General features: G+C 46.4%; 1 protein-coding gene across 5 annotated transcripts in view; it reads right to left on the bottom strand.

Moving 5' to 3' along the window:
* Positions 1-2,957: 2,957 nt before the first annotated feature.
* The window catches only part of mipol1 (mirror-image polydactyly 1), a 569,773-nt gene continuing 552,897 nt past the window's right edge, over positions 2,958-19,833 (bottom strand). For all 5 annotated transcript variants that reach the window (XM_038780869.1, XM_038780849.1, XM_038780840.1 and 2 more), the window contains one exon: positions 2,958-3,382. In XM_038780869.1, the coding sequence (XP_038636797.1) occupies positions 3,316-3,382 (67 nt within the window). In that variant the 3' untranslated portion in view covers positions 2,958-3,315. The remainder of the gene's footprint in view (positions 3,383-19,833) is intronic.

Genomic DNA, 19,833 nt, shown 5'->3' with positions numbered 1-19,833 from the left:
TGAGATAACTCGTTTGTAGAACGCTTTGATATGCAACTTTCGGGATCAACTTTTTCAGAAACATCAAGTGGAATTTAGCTTATATTCGTTTGTCCATTTGAGGGAAAGGGTCTATTTTTGGAGGGTGCGATGTTCTGCTGTTGGCTGACTCCGAACAGAATGTGTGCACGCTGCTCGCATTTAGATTGTCCAGATAGTTACATACACATTATATTACAAATGCAGTCACATGGTAGATATACTAAAAGTGAATGAATCTAGAAATTTCACAAATCTCAAGCCCGCGATTTCCTTCCTTCCCCCGAGATTCTCGAATATTCCACGATGGAATAACAACTGTGAAAGCGAGTCAATGTGAGAAAACTCACAGAGGGATCTTTTAGATCTTTACACGGGTCAGGACCTGGAAATACTTAATTGAGCCAATTTCTGAATAGATTGGATAACTGTCGGGACACGTATGAAAGGTGTTGCCCAGCTCCCTCACCTGGATTTCAGATTCTGCAGTCAGACAGGTTAATCACCGACTTAGATGAAAAATACCAGCCTTTGTACGAGAGAATTTTAATTCCCCCCCTCCCGGTTTACTACATTGAAGAGATTATGAATGCCACAGAAATTGCAGACATTAAATGTCAGAGGCGATTCTCACTACCTGGTCAAAGGACGCCGACTATAAACATCAGTTCCCAATATTTCTGGTCCCATTTTCAGAAATTCTCCTTAAAATTGCAATGAAATGTTATGAAGCATCGTTTTTGCGGAATGTTTTTGTTACATTTTATTTGATTTAATTTTATAAATAACATCTGTCCTTAAAAGGAACCGGAATTTGGTTATTTTTACATTGCTCGTATATTTTCACAGTAATAATCGTGCAAGGTATGATTCACGTTTCACCAACCCATTCTTCTATATTATTGATGGATAATTATATATAATCCACACACACATATATGGTGTCCAGGTTCGTCTTTTCTCATTATGTTCATTTTTAGAGATATTCTGTATCCGCAATATTACCCGTGCAATAACCGCCTTACGCAGCAATGATTTCTGGGACTTGTCCGCTTAAATGTGATCGCACACACTAGAGTGAATATTTTCACTGTTTCAGCCGTTATGTTTCTACTTCTTAAACGGTGTCAGAACTACAGTTCATTGCCATCTCTCTCCCTTCCTTCAAAACTTTAGAAGTCTAACTCTAATACCCATCTGCTAGCCCCCAGTTTAATTCCCCGCCTTTCTCCTCGCATCTTGTAAAAAGTCGAGATAATATGGACATGTAAATACTCGTTGTCGTGATCAGGTCGACATTTCATTTCGTCCAAATAATACTTAGACAGGAACTTCTAGTAGATATTGCAAGCACTCTTTTTTTGCAACATAATCCAAGCTTTTAAAACAAACTGTGCTCAGAAATGCGTGGCAGGATAATAGGAAAGTTACTGATGTGCCCTTTTGTACCCTCCTGCCCCTAAATATTTATGGTGGAGATTTTAATCACATTCATAAATGTATTACATTTCCGTTGAAAATTACATTGAACGAAATTCTTGCGTCTGATGAATGACAACGGTATAACATAATTCCTAGACAAGAAACTAGACAATTCCAATTCCTGGCACTAGCCAGTCTTCCTGAGTTAAATTGCTATCTCCGTAAACGCACCATCATTAATGACTCAATACTTTTTATAAACATATGTTGATGCTGAATCATTTACATGATGGGGTATCCGCATAATATTTTTGTGCGTGGAGGTAATTAAGCAAACTCGTTCTCTGTATTGTTTCCTTAATCACGTTTGCATCCACCGGAACATTAACCATCTTAAATCAAAAGGCAAAGTTAAAATCTTTGAGATAACAAATAACCCATGGAAACGTGAACGTTCATTTAGTCCTCTTCCCATCTCCAGCTGAGTCAGTAAACCTCCCCACATAGGATCATTGCATGTTCCTGCCCATACCCGACCCTTTTCAATTAATATCGGAGCAACAAAGCGGCATTGGACTCGTATTAAACACAGCCGCATCTCTGCACTTTTGAACATTTCACATTTGCTATTTCTCTCTTTTGCTTTCTTTGTAATCTTTTATTAGCATTGTAATTCGAGGTGCTGACAATTTAAAAAATTCGTGTCTTCACATAATTAGAATAGAGAGCAGCCCAATTCATAGATGGTAGAAATATAAATTTGAATATACCGCATGCATCTGAATGTGCAAGCACACCTTCATTATCTTTCGATTTTAACCGTCGGAATAGCAAAGTTTTAAATGTATCTTGTAAGTATTAAAAAGGTCACATTTTAGGAATAGGAGTTTTTTTTTTGAAACGTACAATTCCTCGGCTGTTCGGCACCAAATTGAACATAAAAAAATGTCGATAGTGCTATAATACCACCAGTTACCAATGCCAGCTTCAAATCTGAACTGATATTCATAGCTCACATTCTCTGGGAGTTAAATGGCACTTCCAAATACATTGACTGTAGATTTTACTATACAACTTTTCGCAAATGAATTTATTCCTTGATGCCAGTTATTTAAAATAGAGACAGAAGACTGAACTCGTGCTGAAAAGTTCAACTCCATTCCCAACCCCAGAAAGTTAAAATGTACTCAACATTAACACATTTACAAAGCTTTTAATCTGGTTACTACAGTGATTTAGATAAACATTTTGAACAATTGTAAAATGTAAAGGCTAGCACAAAGAACTAACATGATTGTCTGAATAATGATACTGATACACTGCTAAATTACTAAAAAATTTAATATGGGGGTGGGGGGGTGGGAGGCCATAAGTACAGGTGCACATCATGTTAAAACAATGCCAGGCATCAAACATCCACTTAACCTTCAATGCCATTTTCTACATTCAAAGATGTGAAAATGTAATTTGGTTTACATCCTATAGGTCAGACACTTTCTAAATAGTAAGCAAGTGAACAATGTTATGAATTTTTATTGAATTGAAGTCAGCATTTCTGATAAGGTGGTAATAATGCCAAATTATCTTAACGAATATGCATGAAAAATATGAATTTTTTATAAGCATGCATTTGACAAATTTCTGATAAAAATCAGTAGATATGAAAGTGCCTCTTGTAGGTCTGCAACATTTGTCAATATAGAATACTATCAAGTTTCCAGACTTCAAAAAATTAGGTTTGGATATTTTTGGATGTTATTTCAGCATGCTGGTTACAACAACTGTTTGCTAAGACCAGGATTTTTTATTTGTACAACGATGAATAGAATGGCCTGGTCACCAGATGTGACTACATTGCCAGACGCTGCTACTCAATCAGGTCACCGTCCTGATGTTCCCTGTTCCAACCTTCTTCCTCAGGACATCCACCAGCCGTTCCAACCTGCGGGAAGAAAAGCAGAATAGTATTAGGAATTCATAGACTGAAAGAGGCAGTGTTTGAACTGTAGAAAGGCTGCATGGTGGTCGTTAGAAAACAAAGATGTACTGTGCAACGCAGACAGTGGTACAGGATGCAGACTCATCTCTAGATTTTATTTTCAAGATTTTTATCATTCTCCGAACAAGAGGTGAACTAGTAAGTTCCCCTGTTTTTATAATACACATGGTATATTTTTAAAAGTTTTTAAAAACTTGATTCAAGAAGCATCTTGTAAAAGCTCACTAATCCTCAAAATCATTTATAATAACACTTTTAGTAAACTGTGCAGAATCTCAGATTTAATTGTTCAGCTGCTGAATTCTCAATTTTCTTCAGAAACAAATTTAAATTTTATTATAAGCATTACAATCTTCTAGGAAACAGCCACTGTAAGACAGATTGATTTAACAGCACTTACATAGTTGAAGTCTATGTGAAATATCTTTGAAAATACAGATTCCAAATCCAGATTTTGGAATATTTCTGTTACTGAACATGTGTACACTTAAATACTTTTGTTTATATCAAACACCATGTGCTGGTACTTAATTCTATTGACAAATTGTGGCAAATATTGCAATGTCACATGCATGCCTGAAGCTATCACAGACTATGGTCATCAGCATTTTCTAGAGATAGTTTGACCTGTGTGTTCATTTGCAGTTTGCCTAAAACTCTTAGATGGAAGTTTGTACATTACTACACATCTATATTGATTTATAAGTAACACTCATGCATACAGGCTGCCAGGAAGAGCCATCACTAGTCCAGTAACATAACATCTTGTTGTTGAATACTTCAACAAGTAAGTCACAAAGCTGACCGATACAAGGTAGATGATGCAATATGGCTACTCCATGATTGAAAGGCTAATATTTAATGTGATGAGTAGCGTGAAAAAAAATGAGGCAACTAATTTTCTAGGATTTTCACAAAAGAAAACTGAAACTACTGTTTGCAAACAATTTGAACATGAATTATTTCTGACTTTGGTCAATAAACAAGGGAAAGTATCACTTGTTTTTCCCCCAAATTGAACTCCGCCTGCCTCCATCAAAAAATACAATAGATTTAGGTTTTGGGGATACCAGTCGTAGCTTTGAAGTTCACATTAGAAGTCATGAAAAGAGTTCTGTACTCATTGCCAAGTTTGTCTCTTCCAGGAAATTGATTTTCACTTCAGCTTCCATCAATGAAACAACTTTCTGCACCAACCCGTCAAATTCCCTCCTCCTCTCAGTTCTTTTACCAGCAACATCATACAAGGAATATTTGGTCCAGCCACATTTTTCCCATAGCTGTGTTAGAAAGAGAGTCAGATTCTCCTCTACCAACCCACATGATCTCTCATGGATTTCAAGGCTGAGGGGTCAGTCACATTGGCGTGTAATTATTTCATATTCATTCGCATTCTTATGCTGCATTGCTCAGTCTCATTGTGATGGATTAGGCCTGCCAGTAGTTACTAATGAGTCTTTACTTCCCTCCCAAGGAATACACTTCAAGTATTCTATTACTATGAAAAAATACAAAACTGATGAATAAAGTCCAAGTTAAAATAACTGAACAGGTTCCAAATTAAGTCCTATTTTGTTAGAAGATATCTAAATAAAACTAATGTGATACTGTAGTAGAGATTTTTGAAATAAATTGCTTATATTTATCTTTTGGCATTTTAATTTTTGTATTTGTTTTTTAACATTTTATACATAAAGAACAAAACAATGCAAAACAACATGAACCACCACCACTCTACAAACCAACATCCCAATAATACAAAGAATAGACCCCCCCCCCCCACAGCCCAACCCACCCTCCCCCCACACACACACACACAAACACCCTCTCCCTAGCAGCAACTAACTCTTTAAAGTGAAGAATAAACAGACCCCATTTCTTGTGGAACCCCACAGTCATCCCTCTCAAGGTAAATGTAACCTTCTCCAAATACACAAACTCCATCAGGTCCCCAAGCCATACTGAGGAACTGTGCGGAGAGGCTGACCTCCACCCCAACAGGTCCCGCCTGCGAGCAATCAGCGAGGCTAAGGTTAAAACACCTGTCCCCATTCCCATCTGCAGTGCAGGCAATTCTGACACCCCAAATATGGCCCCCAGGAGACTGGGCTCCAATTCCAACTGCAAGATCGTTGACATGGTGCTGAAAACCCCCCAAATTTTCTCTAGCTTTGGCAGGACCAGAACATGTGTACATGGTTGGCAGGACCTCTCCCACATCGCTCGCAAGTGTCCTCCACCTCCTCAAACAACAAGCTCATCCTTGACCTCGTCAGGTGCGCCCAGTGCAACCATTGTCACCTCACAGCACAATACCTCCTCCAATGCCACCTCCAGCTCCTCCTCCCAATTGGCCTTAACCCCCTCCAGCGACACCATATTCTCCTCCAAAATCCTATAAATCACTGAGATGACCCCCTTTCCAACCTTATCACAGACAACACCCCCTCCAACAACAAGGAGGTGTCAAGGGAACGCCGGGAAAACCTTCCTTGCAAAGTCTCGCACCTGCATATACCTAAAGGCCTCCCTCTACGGAATCCAAAACGTCTCTGTCAACTTCTACAAATTCGCAAACCGTCCTCCCAAAAATAGGTCCTTCATTTCTATCAACCCCGGTAACCTAGCATCCGGTCTTGCCGGCTCAAACACATGATTCTCTTGAACCGGCCTCAGCTTCAACCCTGTCTCTAACTTAAAATGCTGCCAAAATTACCTCCAAATCTTCAGCGTGACCACCACCACCGGACTACATGAGTATTTCCCAGGGGGAAACTGGAGCAGTGCCGTTGCCCGTGCTGGCAACCACAACCCCCTACAGAGCCTGCCTCCATCCTCACCCACATTGCCTCCAGATCCCTACCCCAGCCCCGCACCTTCTTGGCGTTCGCCACCCAATAGTAATACATCAGATTCGGAAGAGCAAACGCCCCGACTGTTGCCCTCTCTGAAGCACTGTTGTTCGAATCCTTACCACTTTACCCACCCCACAAATGAGAAAATCAACCGTTCCACCCCCATAAAAAATGCCTTCGCCAAAATGACCGGCAAGCACTGGAATAAAAATAAAAACCACGGCAAGATATTCATCTTTGCCACTTGCACCAAGCCTGCCAATGATACAGGGAGGCTGTCCCACCTCAACAAAGCTGCCTTAACCCTACGCACAAGGCTGATACATTTACGGAGTTGGACACAGTCCTGAGCCACCTGCAGCCTCAGGTTCCTGAAATGAGTAGTCACCACACGAAACGGAAATCCCTCATGGCCAGCTCCCGTCCCCGGAAAGGAAACCAAAGAACACTGGCTCTTCTCCAAATTCAATTTATATCCAGAAAATCCCCCAAATCATCTGAGCAGCCCCATTATATTCCCCATCACGGGACCCGGGTTAGAAATATGCAACAAAGGGTTGTCAGCATACACGGACACCTTATGCTACCCTCAACCACCCCCCCACCCACCCACACTAACCCCTCCACTTATCCAAGCTCCTCAGCGCAATGGCCGAGGGCTCATACGCCAGCGCAAACAAAAGGGGGACATGGGATACTGCTGTCTCATTCCCCTCTGCAGCTGCAAATAACCTGAGTTCACCTCATTTGTACGAACATTCGCCTGCAGTTACTTATGTAACAATTTGACCCATGCCACAAACTTAGGCCCAATCTCAAACCACTCCAAAACCGCAAACCACTAATTTCACTCCTCATCCAGCGTCACCACCATCTCAAGCTCTCCACCCTTCTGATGGGGAGAGCACCACGTTTAACAAGTGACGCACATTCGAGGACAACTGCCTACCCTTTACAAACCCTGTCTGATCCTCCCCAATCACCTGCTGAAGGCGCTCCTCCAACCAAAGTGGCAACACCTTGGCAAGAATTTTGACATCCACATTCAACAGAGATATTGGCCGATATGACCCACACTCCACCGGATCCTTATCCTTTTTTACCAGCAGCGTAATAGATGCCTATCCCATCATCTCCGGGAGCGCCCCTTTAGTCACTGTGTGTCCTCAAACATCTCCACCAACAGCAGCACCAAGTTAACCCGTTGCTTTACCGTCTGCATCTTCCCTATTGCTGTACAAACCTCCTCCGTCCCCACTGGCTCCTCCAACCCTGCCTTATCCTCCTCTCCTACTTTAGGACACTCCAGCCCCCCAAAAAACACCCTCATCTACTGCAAAATAATAATCTTTTTATTGTCACAAGTAGGCTTACATTAACACTGCAATGAAGTTACTGTGAAAAATCCTGAGTCGTCACATTCCGTCGCCTGTTCGGGAACACGGAGGGAGAATTCAGAATTCTCAGCTGGTACAGGAATTGAACCGCGCTGCTGGCCTTGTTCTGCATCACAAACCAGCCGTCTAGCTCACTGAGCTAAACCAGCCCCTATATTATCACCATCTACTCTCTGTTACCTCCTCAATAAATTCAATAACTTTGGCCAAGCAAGATTTTCCCTTTAAAATTCATGCCGACTATTCAATATTGTATATCTCACACCACATATTTCCCAATTCGGCCCGATCAAACCAATTGGGAACAGAGATCCATAGCGAGGGCATTTAGCTGCGTGGTTCCTGGCACTTACAGTGTCGGGAAATACGCCGCAATCTAACGCCCATCTGGTAAGATACGGAGCCTCAGCTGGGAACGCACACCCGAGGCCGCACTCAGCCCCGTTTTCTGCACTGAGGAGCTCTGCTGCGGAACCCGTCAGTGCAGTGAGAGAAATGTCGTCCCAATCTCTCGAGCTCCTGATGCGACCCTCTAACCCAGGGGTGGGCAAACTTTTCCGTGCAAGAGCCACATTCAGAAATTCACAATTTTAAAGGGCCGCATAGTATATTAAGTAAAATAATTACTTCACCCGGTTATGATTCTGGGCGCCTCATATAGAACATAGAACAGTACAGCACAGAACAGGCCCTTCGGCCCTCGATGTTGTGCCGAGCAATGATCACCCTACTCAAGTCAACGTATCCACCCTATACCAGTAAGTAACCCAACTGCCCCCCCCCCCCCCCACATTTTTTTTTTAAATGACTTGATCTTGGTGGGCCGCATATGGCCCGCGGGCCGTAGTTTGCCCACCCCTGCTCTAACCCCTCCCAAGCCTCAACTCACCTATAATGGTGTCCCTCCGCATTCTCCCATACCCGCGCAGTGTAACCTCCTGGCCCAATCACCGCCGCGTGAAAAATGCCAGCTTGGCACTACCAGCCTGGTACACTAGCAGTGTCCCTACCAGTGCCACCTGGGTGCCTGCTTGGCACTGACAGGGTGCCAGACTGGCAGTGTCAGGGTTCCTGGATGCCATTAGCAATGCCTGGGTGCCACCCTGCCCAGAGGGCATACGTGTGGGGGCATCCAATCTTCTGGGAGATCCCCATGAGTGCCTGTCTGTCTGGTCCCCGCTTGTGGAGACCAGCACTGAACGGCGTTCACCCGAGGTCTCCAAGACAAAGGGCATAGATCCCAATGCCTTGGTTACCTCAGGGAACTACATATTAGATTGAGACTAGCTGTCTCGCTCTAATATGCAGATTTGCCAAAAAATGCTCCCGCTCACAATGGATGGCGTCTCATGAAATCGTGTTAGATCTGACGAGGTATAGCGAGCCGGGTAGATACTAGAAGTGGGGTCTCCTAGCAGTTACCAGCCATGTTGCGCCGCATGCGGCACACTGCTTTTCGAGTGCAGTGTGGATGGTAGATCGCGCCCATTCTCTCCTTTAGTAAGGATTCCATGACTTTTCCTACCACTAATCTTACAGTCTGACTTGACACTCCTGTGCAGTTTCAGTTCTGTGCCCTTCAGATGAGATAACTGAGGGCACATCCACGTGTTCAGGTAGGTGTTAAAAATATCATAACACCTTAGGGGAAGAGCAAGAATTTCCCCACATCCTCAACAGTATTCTTTTTTCAATATCAATGCCAGTAAAAAAATAACAGTAAGAAGTCTTACAACACCAGGTTAAAGTCCAACAGGTTTGTTTCAAACACGAGCTTTCGGAGCACGGCTCCTTCTTCAGGTGAATGGAAAGGCTTGTTCCAGAAATGTTTATATAGACACAGTCAGAGATGCCCCGGAATGCGAGCACCTGCAGGCAATCAAATCATCAAAGATGCAGAGAGAGAGGTAACTCCAGGTTAAAGAGGTGTGAATTGTCCCAAGCCAGTTCAGTCGGTAGGCCTCTGCAAGTCCAGGCTTGTTGGTGGGGGCCGAATGTAATGCGACATGAATCCCAGATCCCGGTTGAGTCCGCATTCATGCGTGCGGAACTTAGCTATAAGTTTTTGCTCAGCAATTTTGCGTTGTCGCGTCTCCTGAAGGCCTCCTTGTAGAATGCTGACCCGGAGATCAGAGGCTGAATGTCCTTGACTGCTGAAGTGTTCCCCAACTGGAAGGGAACAGTCCTGCCTGTTGATAGTCGCACGATGCCCGTTTATTCGTTGTCGCAGTGTCTGCATGGTCTCGCCAATGTACCACGCTTCGGGACATCCTTTCCTGCAGCGTATGAGGTAGACTACATTGGTCGAGTCGCACGAGTATGCGCCGCGTACCTGGTGGGTGGTGTTTCCACGTGTAATGGTGGTGTCCATGTCGATGATCTGGCATGTCTTGCAGAGATTACCCTGGCAGGGTTTTGTGGTGTTGTGGTTGCTGTTCTGAAGGCTGGGTAATTTGCTGCAAACAATGGTTTGTTTGAGGTTGCGCGGTTGTTTGAAGGCCAGTAGTGGGGGTGTGGGGATGACCTTGGCAAGATGTCCATCCTCGCTGATGATGTGTGTCAGTAAAAAAATAAGATTAACGGGCTATTCCTTTCATTATTATTTGTAGAATCTTGATGTGTTCAATTGGCTGACACTTTACAGATACACCAACAATGCCAAACTTCAAAAATTTATTTATACGAATTGGTTTAACACATTTGTCAGAGAGATGGACTACTACTTTTCTACAGGGTGGAGGTTATACAAGTTTTTCTGTAGGGTGGAGGTTATTTTATACAACTATGCAAAAATATGTCTTAGACTAAGGGTTCATTAATTTCAAACACAATGGGTGGGGCTGGGATAGACATTAGAATTTAAAAAACTACCTGACCTCAATCCATCTACTTCCCAGTTTAACACAGGTAGGTTGGCAGTTTAAACATTTTGATGAGGCTGACTAATTTAACCTGACTTTCAGGTTTTACAGTGGTTGGCTGGCTTTTCCAAGCCTTGGTATCTGAAGGAGGTGAGGATAGCTAGGGAAGAAGATAAGTACATTTACAGGATTGCTTGTAAGCCACAATGCTCCTCCCTTTAGCCCCCATACACAAAAACCTCCAAGATAAACTCCACCACTCCCTCAACACTGGAGTGGAGGATGTGACTTACCACTGCAGCCAATGCTAGCATCTTCCCAATAAGGCTGACCTCTGAGCGGAAAATATGGTCAGTGTGATGTTGAAACACAGACTTCCATCCAAAACTCTGATATCCTACCTGTTAACATCCAGGCAAATGATCGTTACCTTGATCTTTTATGGTTACACAACAATGACATTTTAATACAGTCCTTCTTTGTTTGGTGCAGTGTCAGAATTCTTAGCTTTCTACAAAATGGAGATTTTGTAGTGTTATACTATGCCAACATGGACTTTTCTACTTGACTTCACAATAATACTGTATCAGTCTGTACTTGACTACTTGTAAGATATGCACTACTGTGAATTAAAAGTATGTAACGTTTCATTTTAAATAAAGATATTTTTATTTAGGTTGAGTAGTTCCAGGAGAGCAGCACGCAAGTAGAGACCTGTGACTACTGAGTGTCACTCTCCACTCTTTAATGCCAACAAATGGATGGGCAATACTATGGCTGATCGGCGTAGAGGGAAGGGGACGGCCCCTCGGGTTCGGTTGGTCACATGGAACGTGAGGGGGCTGGTTGGTCCGGTGAAGCGATCCCGGGTCTTGGCTCACTTGAGAGGGCTGGGAGCGGATGTAGCTATGCTCCAGGAGACGGACCTCAGGGTTACGGATCAGATGAGGCCAAGAAAGAATTGGGTGGGACAGGTGTTTCACTCGGGGCTTGATGCGAAGAACGTGGGGTGGCAATTTTGGTGGGTAAGAGCATGTCGTTCGTCGCTTCCAAAGTGGTGGCGGATAGTGCAGGTAGATATGTGATGGTGAGTGGGAGACTTCAGGGGGAGCGGGTGGTCTTGGTTAATGTTTATGCCCCCAACTGGGATGATGCGGGCTTCATGCGGCATATGCTGGGCCTGATCCCAGACCTGGAGACAGGGAGATTGATTCTGGGTGGGGACTTTAACACGGTGCTGGATCCGGCTCTGGACCGCTCGAAGTCTAGGACGGGCAGGAGGCCGGCAGCGGCCTCGGTGCTCAGGGGGTTCATGGATCAGATGGGAGGGGTGGACCCTTGGAGGTTTTTGAAGCGTACTCCCGGATTGACTTTTTCGTGCTTAGCAGGGCGCTGGTCCCGAGAGTGGTGGGGGCGGAGTATTCGGCGATAGCCATTTCTGATCATGCTCCACATTTGGTGGACCTGGAGCTGGTGGAGGGGAAGGATCAACGCCCGCTGTGGAGGTTGGATGTGGGGCTTTTGGCAGAGGAGGAAGTGTGCGGTCGGATCCGTAGGGGTATCGAGGGGTATCTGGAAACCAATGACAACGGGGAGGTGCAGGTTGGGATGGTTTGGGAAGCGCTAAAAGCAGGAGTTAGAGGGGAGCTGATCTCTATTCGGGCACACAGGGAGAGGGGGGAGAGGGTCGAGAGGGAGGGGCTGGTGGAGGAGATGGTCAGGGTGGATAGCAGATATGCAGCCCGGAGGAGGGGTTTCTGAGGGAGTGGCGCAGTCTCCAAGCGGAGTTTGACATTTTAACCACCCGTAAGGCGGAGGTGCAATGGAGGAGGGCACAGGGGACGGTGTATGAGTACGGGGAGAAGGCAAGGCGGATGTTGGTTCACCAGCTCCGGAAGCGGGAGGCAGCTAGAGAAATTGGGGGAGCCACGGATGCGGGTGGGAACTTAGTGCGGGGTGGAAAGGACATCAATGGGGTGTTCAGATCCTTTTATGAGGGGCTATATCGGGCGGTACCCCCCCCCCCCGGGGAGCAGGCGGGATGGACCACTTTTTGGATAAGCTGGAGTTCCCAAGATTAGGGGACGAGCGGGTGGAGGGTTTGGGGGCCCCAATTGAGTTGGAGGAGGCGCTGGGAAGCATGCAGACAGGGAAAGCGCCGGGGCTTGACGGGTTCCCGGTGGAATTTTATAGAAAATTTTCAGATTTGCTGGGCCCGCTGCTGGTGAGGACCCTGAATGAGGCCCGGGGGGGGGGGGGGGGGGTGCTTTGCCCCCGACGATGTCCAGGGCAATTATCTCTTTGCTCCTGAAGCGGAACAAGGACCCCCTTCAGTGTGGGTCTTATAGGCCGATCTCGCTCCTTAACGTAGATGTCAGGTTGTTGGCAAAGGTGCTGTCCAGGAGGGTGGAGGATGTGGTCCCGACGGTGATTCATGAGGACCAAACGGGGTTTGTAAAGGGGAGACAATTGAATGCCAACGTGCGGAGGCTCCTGAATGTTATGATGATGGCGCCGGTGGTTGGGGAGTCAGAAATAGTGGCGTCCATGGATGCGGAGAAAGCTTTTGATAGGGTGGAGTAGAGTTAGCTGTGGGAGGTGTTGTGGAGGTTTGGGTTTGGTGAGGGGTTCATTAGCTGGGTGAGGTTGCTGTACAGCTCCCCAGGGGCGAGTGTGGTGACGAATGGGAGGAGGTCAGAGGACTTTCGGCTTTCCAGAGGGATGAGGCAGGTGTGCCCCTTGTCTCCCCAGCTCTTCGCGTTAGCAATTGAGCCCCTGGCCATGGCGCTGAGGGTTGGAGGGGGATTGAGCAAGGGGGGGTGGAGGGGGTGGGGGGTGGGGAGGAGCACCAGTTGTCGCTGTATGCAGATGATCTGCTGCTGTATGTTGCGGACCCGGCTGAGGGGATGCCAGAGGTGCTGAGGATACTTGGAGTTTTAGGGACTTTTCGGGATATAAGCTAAATGTGGGGAAAAGTGAGCTGTTTGTCCTGCACCCGGGGGGTCAGGAGAGGGAGATAGGGTAACTCCCATTGAGGAGGGCTGAGGGGAGCTTTAGGTATCTTGGGGTCCACGTGGCTAGGACCTGGGGGGCTATGCATAGGCTTAACATTTCGAGGTTGGTGGGGCAGATGGAGGAGTTGTTCAGGAGGTGGGATGCGCTGCCGCTCTCGTTGGTGGGCAGGGTCCAGTCGGTTAAAATGACGATGCTCCCGACTTCCGGTTGCGGCTATGCGGAGCTAAGCCGCACGTTCGGCAGCTCCCGCTTTAAAAGGACTTGTGGGCTCTTTTAAGGGCCCCAATCGGCGCTGATTCGTCGATTCCCGGTGGATAAAGGGGTCTGGAGCAAAAAATGACGATGCTCCCGAGGTTTTTGTTTCTTTTCCAGTGCCTCCCCATGTTGATCCCGAAGGCTTTTTTTTAGAAGGGTGAATAAGTCGATTCTGGGGTTTGTGTGGGTGCGGAAGGCCCCGAGAGTAAGGAGGGTATTTTTGGAGTGAAGAAGGGAGGTAGGGGACCTGCCGCTTCCCAACCTGTGTGGATATTATTGGGCGGCGAACGTGGCGATGATTCGCAGGTGGGTGCCGGAAGGGGAGGGTGATGCATGGAAGAGGCTGGAGGTGGCATCCTGTGCGGGTACGAGTCTGGAGGCCTTGGTGACGGCTCCACTTCCACTCCCTCCGGCAAAGTACTCCACGAGTCCGGTGGTGGTTGCGTCCCTCAAAATCTGGGGACAGTGGAGGCGGCATAGGGGGGAAGTGAAGGCCTCAGTTTGGGCCCCGATACGGGGCAATCACCGTTTTGCACCAGGGAGAACGGGTGGGGGATTTGGGAGTTGGCACAGGGCAGGCATCAGACAGTTTGGGGACCTCTTCTTGGATGGGAAGTTTGTGACTCTGGAGGAGCTGGTGGGGAAGTGGAACCTCCCCCCTGGGAACGCTTTTAGGTATATGCAGGTCAGGGACTTTGTTAAGAGGCAGGTGGAGGAGTTTCCGCGGCTGCCGCCAAGGGGGGTGCAGGACAGGGTGCTTTCGGGGACATGGGTCGGGGAAGGGAAGATCTCGGCTATCTACCAACTGATGCAGGAGGAGGAGGCCTCAGTAGATGAGCTCAAAGCGAAATGGGAGGAAGAGCTAGGGGAAGAGATTGAGGATGGGACGTGGTCGGACGCCCTGGAGAGGGTGAATTCTTCCTCCTCTTGCGCACGGCTCAGCCTAATTCAGCTGAAGGTGCTGCAAAGGGCTCACATGACGGGAGCAAGGATGAGCCGGTTTTTCAGAGGGGAAGACAGGTGTGGGAGGTGTTCGGGTGGCCCTGCAAACCACACCCATATGTTTGGGCATGTCCGGCTCTGGAGGGATTTTGGAAGGGGGTGGCGGGGATTTTGTCGGAAGTGGTTGGGTCTAGGTTCAGGCCGGGCTGGGGGCTCGCGATCTTTGGGGTAGCTTCGGAGCCGGGAGTGCAGGAGGAGAGAGAGGCCGGCATTCTGGCCTTTGCGTCTCTAGTAGCCCGGCGCAGGATTCTGTTACAGTGGAGGGATACGCGGCCCCCGAGTTCGGAGACCTGGGTCAACGACATGGCTGGGTTCATCAAGTTGGAGAGGATGAAATTTGCCCTGAGGGGGTCGGTACAGGGGTTCTTTCGGCAGTGGCAGCCCTTTCTCGATTTCCTGGCGAAGGGGTAGAGAGTGGTTGGTCTCTGCAGCAACCCGGGGGTGGGGGGCATTGGTGATGGTTGGGGGGTGTGTTTTTGCGACGGTGGGTTTGTTATGTTATTTTCTTCTTTCTTGTATTGCTATTTGTTATTATTTATTTTTGGGGGGGGGGGAAGAGTTCTTTTCTTGTTTTGTTTTGGCGTGGAAGCACGCCTTGTTTGTTTTAAATTACGGGGAGAAAATTTGTTATTTTATTAAGAAACTTGAATAAAAATTATTTAAAAAAAATAAAAAATGGATGGGCAATACAAAGAGATGTTGGGTGCAATCTACTGGCCGCATTGCGCTCAAGCGAGAGTGCAACATGGCCGGTAGATCCCAGGAGAGGCCTCCCACGATCTTCCCGACAGCCTTTACGCCTCGCAGGATATACCCCAAGTCCTGTGAGGCATCAGAATCCTGTCCAAATGGGACGTGACCAAACAGCACGCACCTAAGTAGGGTTTAAACCTACATAGGCGAGCTGCCCTAGGATTTACAAGCCTCCCCAGCGAGGCTGCAGCTGGGTGCCGTTCTGTACTGGTTCACACAAACGTGGAGCAGGTGCAACAGCACGCGGGAGGCTCCCGGTCCTATGGAGGTCCCTGGGATCATGCAGGGTGACCCCCTGGCCCTCCCCTTGGAACGTGGGCAGCTTGGTACTGCCCAGCTGGCACCTTGGTAGCGCCACTGGCAGGGTGGTATTGCCAAGCTGGGGGTATGAAGTGGGGGGGGTAGGGTGCAGGGCAGTTAAGTAGGGGCCCCTGTGAGGTTGTGGGGGTGATGGGCCCCTGTGAGGTTGTGGGGGTGATGGATGGGGGTCCTGGAAGGGGGGGAGCTATAAGAGGGAATGGGGGCCCTGAAGAGGGGGGTCCCCAGGGACCCCATAGTAGGGTTTCCTCACTTGGGGTGTGGGGTGGGGGTGTGAGGTAGTGCCCATATGTGTAGGGGGTGTGAGGGACCCACTAGCTCACTTAGAGATGGGGGACACCATTTAAAAATTCAAAATCTGTGGAGTTCAGCTCCGCAGTGCTGAAAAAAATCCTAAATGTGGGCTGAACTGGTGAGAAACTCCCCAGGGCCCACAAAAGCGACTAAGTGTTGTTTGATAGTGGTGGGGAACTTGCTGGCAAAGCCAACGGGAAACTCCCTGTGAAACCCTCCACAAATGAACTTGGAAATATTTCCATTAAATTCCGCCCGTTAATTATCCAGGCTTCTGACCTCGACTTTCAGGACCTTTTAAAAGCTGGCCGTCATCCGTTATATCAGTGTCTGTTACTGATGGCATTCTAATGTGATATGGGTATCATTAGTTGTATCAGTGGATTGCAAATTGATCTCAATTTATATGGAACTATTTTTGTTGATTACACTTAAATGTCTTCTAAAATTGCATCTATGCGAGCATTCATAAGACGGCTATGTTTTAAACTGTCTCTTTTAATCTAAGATTAAACAGAATGCCTTGAAATGGCGAGGGGGTGTGAAGTCATACTGAGCTTGGCTTGGCAACAGGCCCATGTGATCTGGTTGTCATGGGGCCAAGATCAAGCCTGATTGAAAGTCAGGTGTGAGCTTTAAACATCAACAAAAATTAGAAGGCAGCTGTTCTTGCTGCCTGTAGACCTACAAACTCTCAAAAGCAGTCAGACTGCTGCAATGCCAGGGAGAAGAACAGGACTGCTTTTGGGTTAAATTACCAAGCAGACTGCTGGTGGGGATGACACCTCAGTTCAAAGGGACAAAGCTTGTTGTGGAGAGTTGAAGACTAAAGAATCAGCAGTGGGTTGCCTGCTATTGGAAGCTCATTCAAATGTGCTCAAAAGATTGAGTGAAGGGTACTTTGTTTCAAAGGAAACTGGAAGATTCACTCTATGGTGAGTGGTAGGGAAGAGAGCCTGTTGAATCGCTGAGATATATTTCAGATTTTAAATGTGGCATGGGGATTTTGGTGTGTTAAGAAGTTACTGGGGAATAAATTAGAACACCAAGATTTGTTAGGATCATCAATATGGGACATTTTCCCGTTTATGAGAACATGGATTGAAACTTGATATGTGATCCTGAGGCGCCATGTCATTATAAAGCTAAAACGCTTGCTGCACTAAATACATGATGCAGATAGTCATCAAAAAGGAATTCTAACAATTTAGCACATGGTATAATCTTTACATAATTCAATATTTAAAGATGTATCATCTCAAAAAATAAATTACAGATTTTTAGCAGGTGATCTGAAATTGAGAATGTTTGTTGCTTGACACAATTTCAGTGACCTATAATCTGTGTGCGAAACTGCAAGAGGCAAACCAGGGTTCCTTTTTCTTTCCAATTTCCTATCTTCACTACTTATCCTTGGAAAACCAAAATACTGCTGATGCTCAACATTGGAAATATAAACAGAAAATGCTGGAAATTCTCAGCAGGTCTGGCAGCATCTGTGGAGAGTGGAACTGAGTGAACATTTCAGTCTGAGATATTTCATCAGAATTCTGAAGACAGATTGACCTGAAACACTAACTCGCTTTCTCAATCCACAAATGCTGTCTTTCCTATCCTTGCTTGGTGCACAAATTTACAGAGGAAATGTATAGAAAGCAACAGAAATGAGAAGTGTATGAATTGTAAAATAGACATGAGTGAACAAAGAACAAAGAGCAATATAGCACAAGAACAGGCCCTTCGGCCTTCCAAGCCTGCGCCGATCACGTGTCTTATCTAGACCAAACGCCTGTACCCTATATCCCGCCTGTTCATGTGTCTATCCAGATAAGTCTTAAAGGTCATTAACGTATCTGCCTCAACCATCTCACTTGGCAGTGCATTCCAGGCCACCACCACCCTCTTGTGTAAAAACCTTCCCCCGCACTTCTCCCTTGAACCTGTCACCTCTCACCTTGAACTTGTGCCCCCTTATAATTTTGGCCCTGGGAAAAAGCCTCCAACTGTTCACCCTATCTATACCCATCATAATTTTATAAAATTCTATCAGGTCGCACCTCAGCCTCTGGAATTCCAGGGTGAGCAATCCCAGTTTATTCAACTCACCTCATAGCTAATCCCTCCATACTAGGGAACATCCTGGTACACCTTTTCTGTGCTCTCTCCAAAGCCTCCAGGTCCTTCTGGTAGTGTGGTGACCAGAATTAGACACAGTATTCTAAATGTGGCCTAACCAACGTTCTGGATAACTAACATAATCTGCAAGTTTTTATACCCGATACTCCATCCTCTGAAGGCAATCATGCCACTTGCTTTCTTTACCACCATTTCCACCTGTGCTACCATTTCTAAGGAATCGTGAACTTGCAGGCCCAGATCTGTGTGCCTGTGCTCCTGATGGTTCTGCCATTTATTTAATAGCTCCCATCTGAATTGGATCTACCAAAATGCATCACCTCGCATTTGTCTGGGTTAAATTCCATCTGGCATTTCTCTGCCCAATTTTGCAGCCTATGTCCTGCAATATTCTCTGACAATCTTCATCACTATCCACAAGTCCTGCAATCTTAGTATTATCCGCAAACTTAGCTAATCAGACCAGCTATATTTTCTTCCAAGTCATTTATATATATTACAAACAGTAGAGGTCCCAGTACTGATCCCTGCTGAACACCACTACTTACCGACCTCCATTCGTAAAAACACCCTTCCACTGCTATCCTCTGTCTTCCATGGCCAAGCCAGTTCTGAATCCATCTAGTTAGTTCACCCCTGAGCCCATGCGATTTAATCTTTTGTACCAACCTGCCATAAGGGACATTGTCAAATGCTTTACTAAAGTCCATGTAGACAACATCCACAGCCCTTCCCTCATAGAACATAGAACATTACAGCGCAGTACAGGCCCTTCGGCCCACGATGTTGCACCGTCCTGTGAAACCCTTCTAAAGTCCCTCTACACTATTCCCTTATCGTCCATATGCCTATCCAATGACCATTCGAATGCGTTCAGTGTTGGCGAGTTCACTACTGTTGCAGGCAGGGCATTCCACACCCTTACTACTCTCTGGGTAAAGAACCTACCTCTGACATCTGTCCTATATCTATCTCCCCTCAATTTAAAGCTATGTCCCCTCGTGCTGGACATCACCATCCGAGGAAAAAGGCTCTCGATGTCCACCCTATCTAATCCTCTGATCATCTTGTATGCCTCAATTAAGTCCCCTCTTAACCTTCTTCTCTCTAACGAAAACAGCCTCAAGTCCTTCAGCCTTTCCTCATATGATCTTCCCTCCATACCAGGCAACATTCTTGTAAATCTCCTCTGTACCCTTTCCAATGCTTCCACATCCTTCCTATAATGTGGCGACCAGAACTGCACACAATACTCCAAATGCGGCCGCACCAGAGTTTTGTACAACTGCAACATGACCTCATGGCTCCGAAACTCAATTCCTCTACCAATAAAAGCTAACACACCGTATGCCTTCTTAACAACCCTCTCAACCTGGGTGGCAACTTTCAGGGATCCATGGACATGGACACCAAGATCTCTCTGCTAGTCCACACTACCAAGAATCTTACCATTAGCCCAGTACTCTGCCTTTCTGTTATTCCTTCCAAAATGAATCACCTCACACTTT

Source organism: Scyliorhinus canicula, chromosome 2 (genome assembly GCF_902713615.1).
Source record: "Scyliorhinus canicula chromosome 2, sScyCan1.1, whole genome shotgun sequence".
Taxonomy (NCBI): domain Eukaryota; kingdom Metazoa; phylum Chordata; class Chondrichthyes; order Carcharhiniformes; family Scyliorhinidae; genus Scyliorhinus; species Scyliorhinus canicula.
This window is presented reverse-complemented; position numbering and strand designations above follow the sequence as displayed.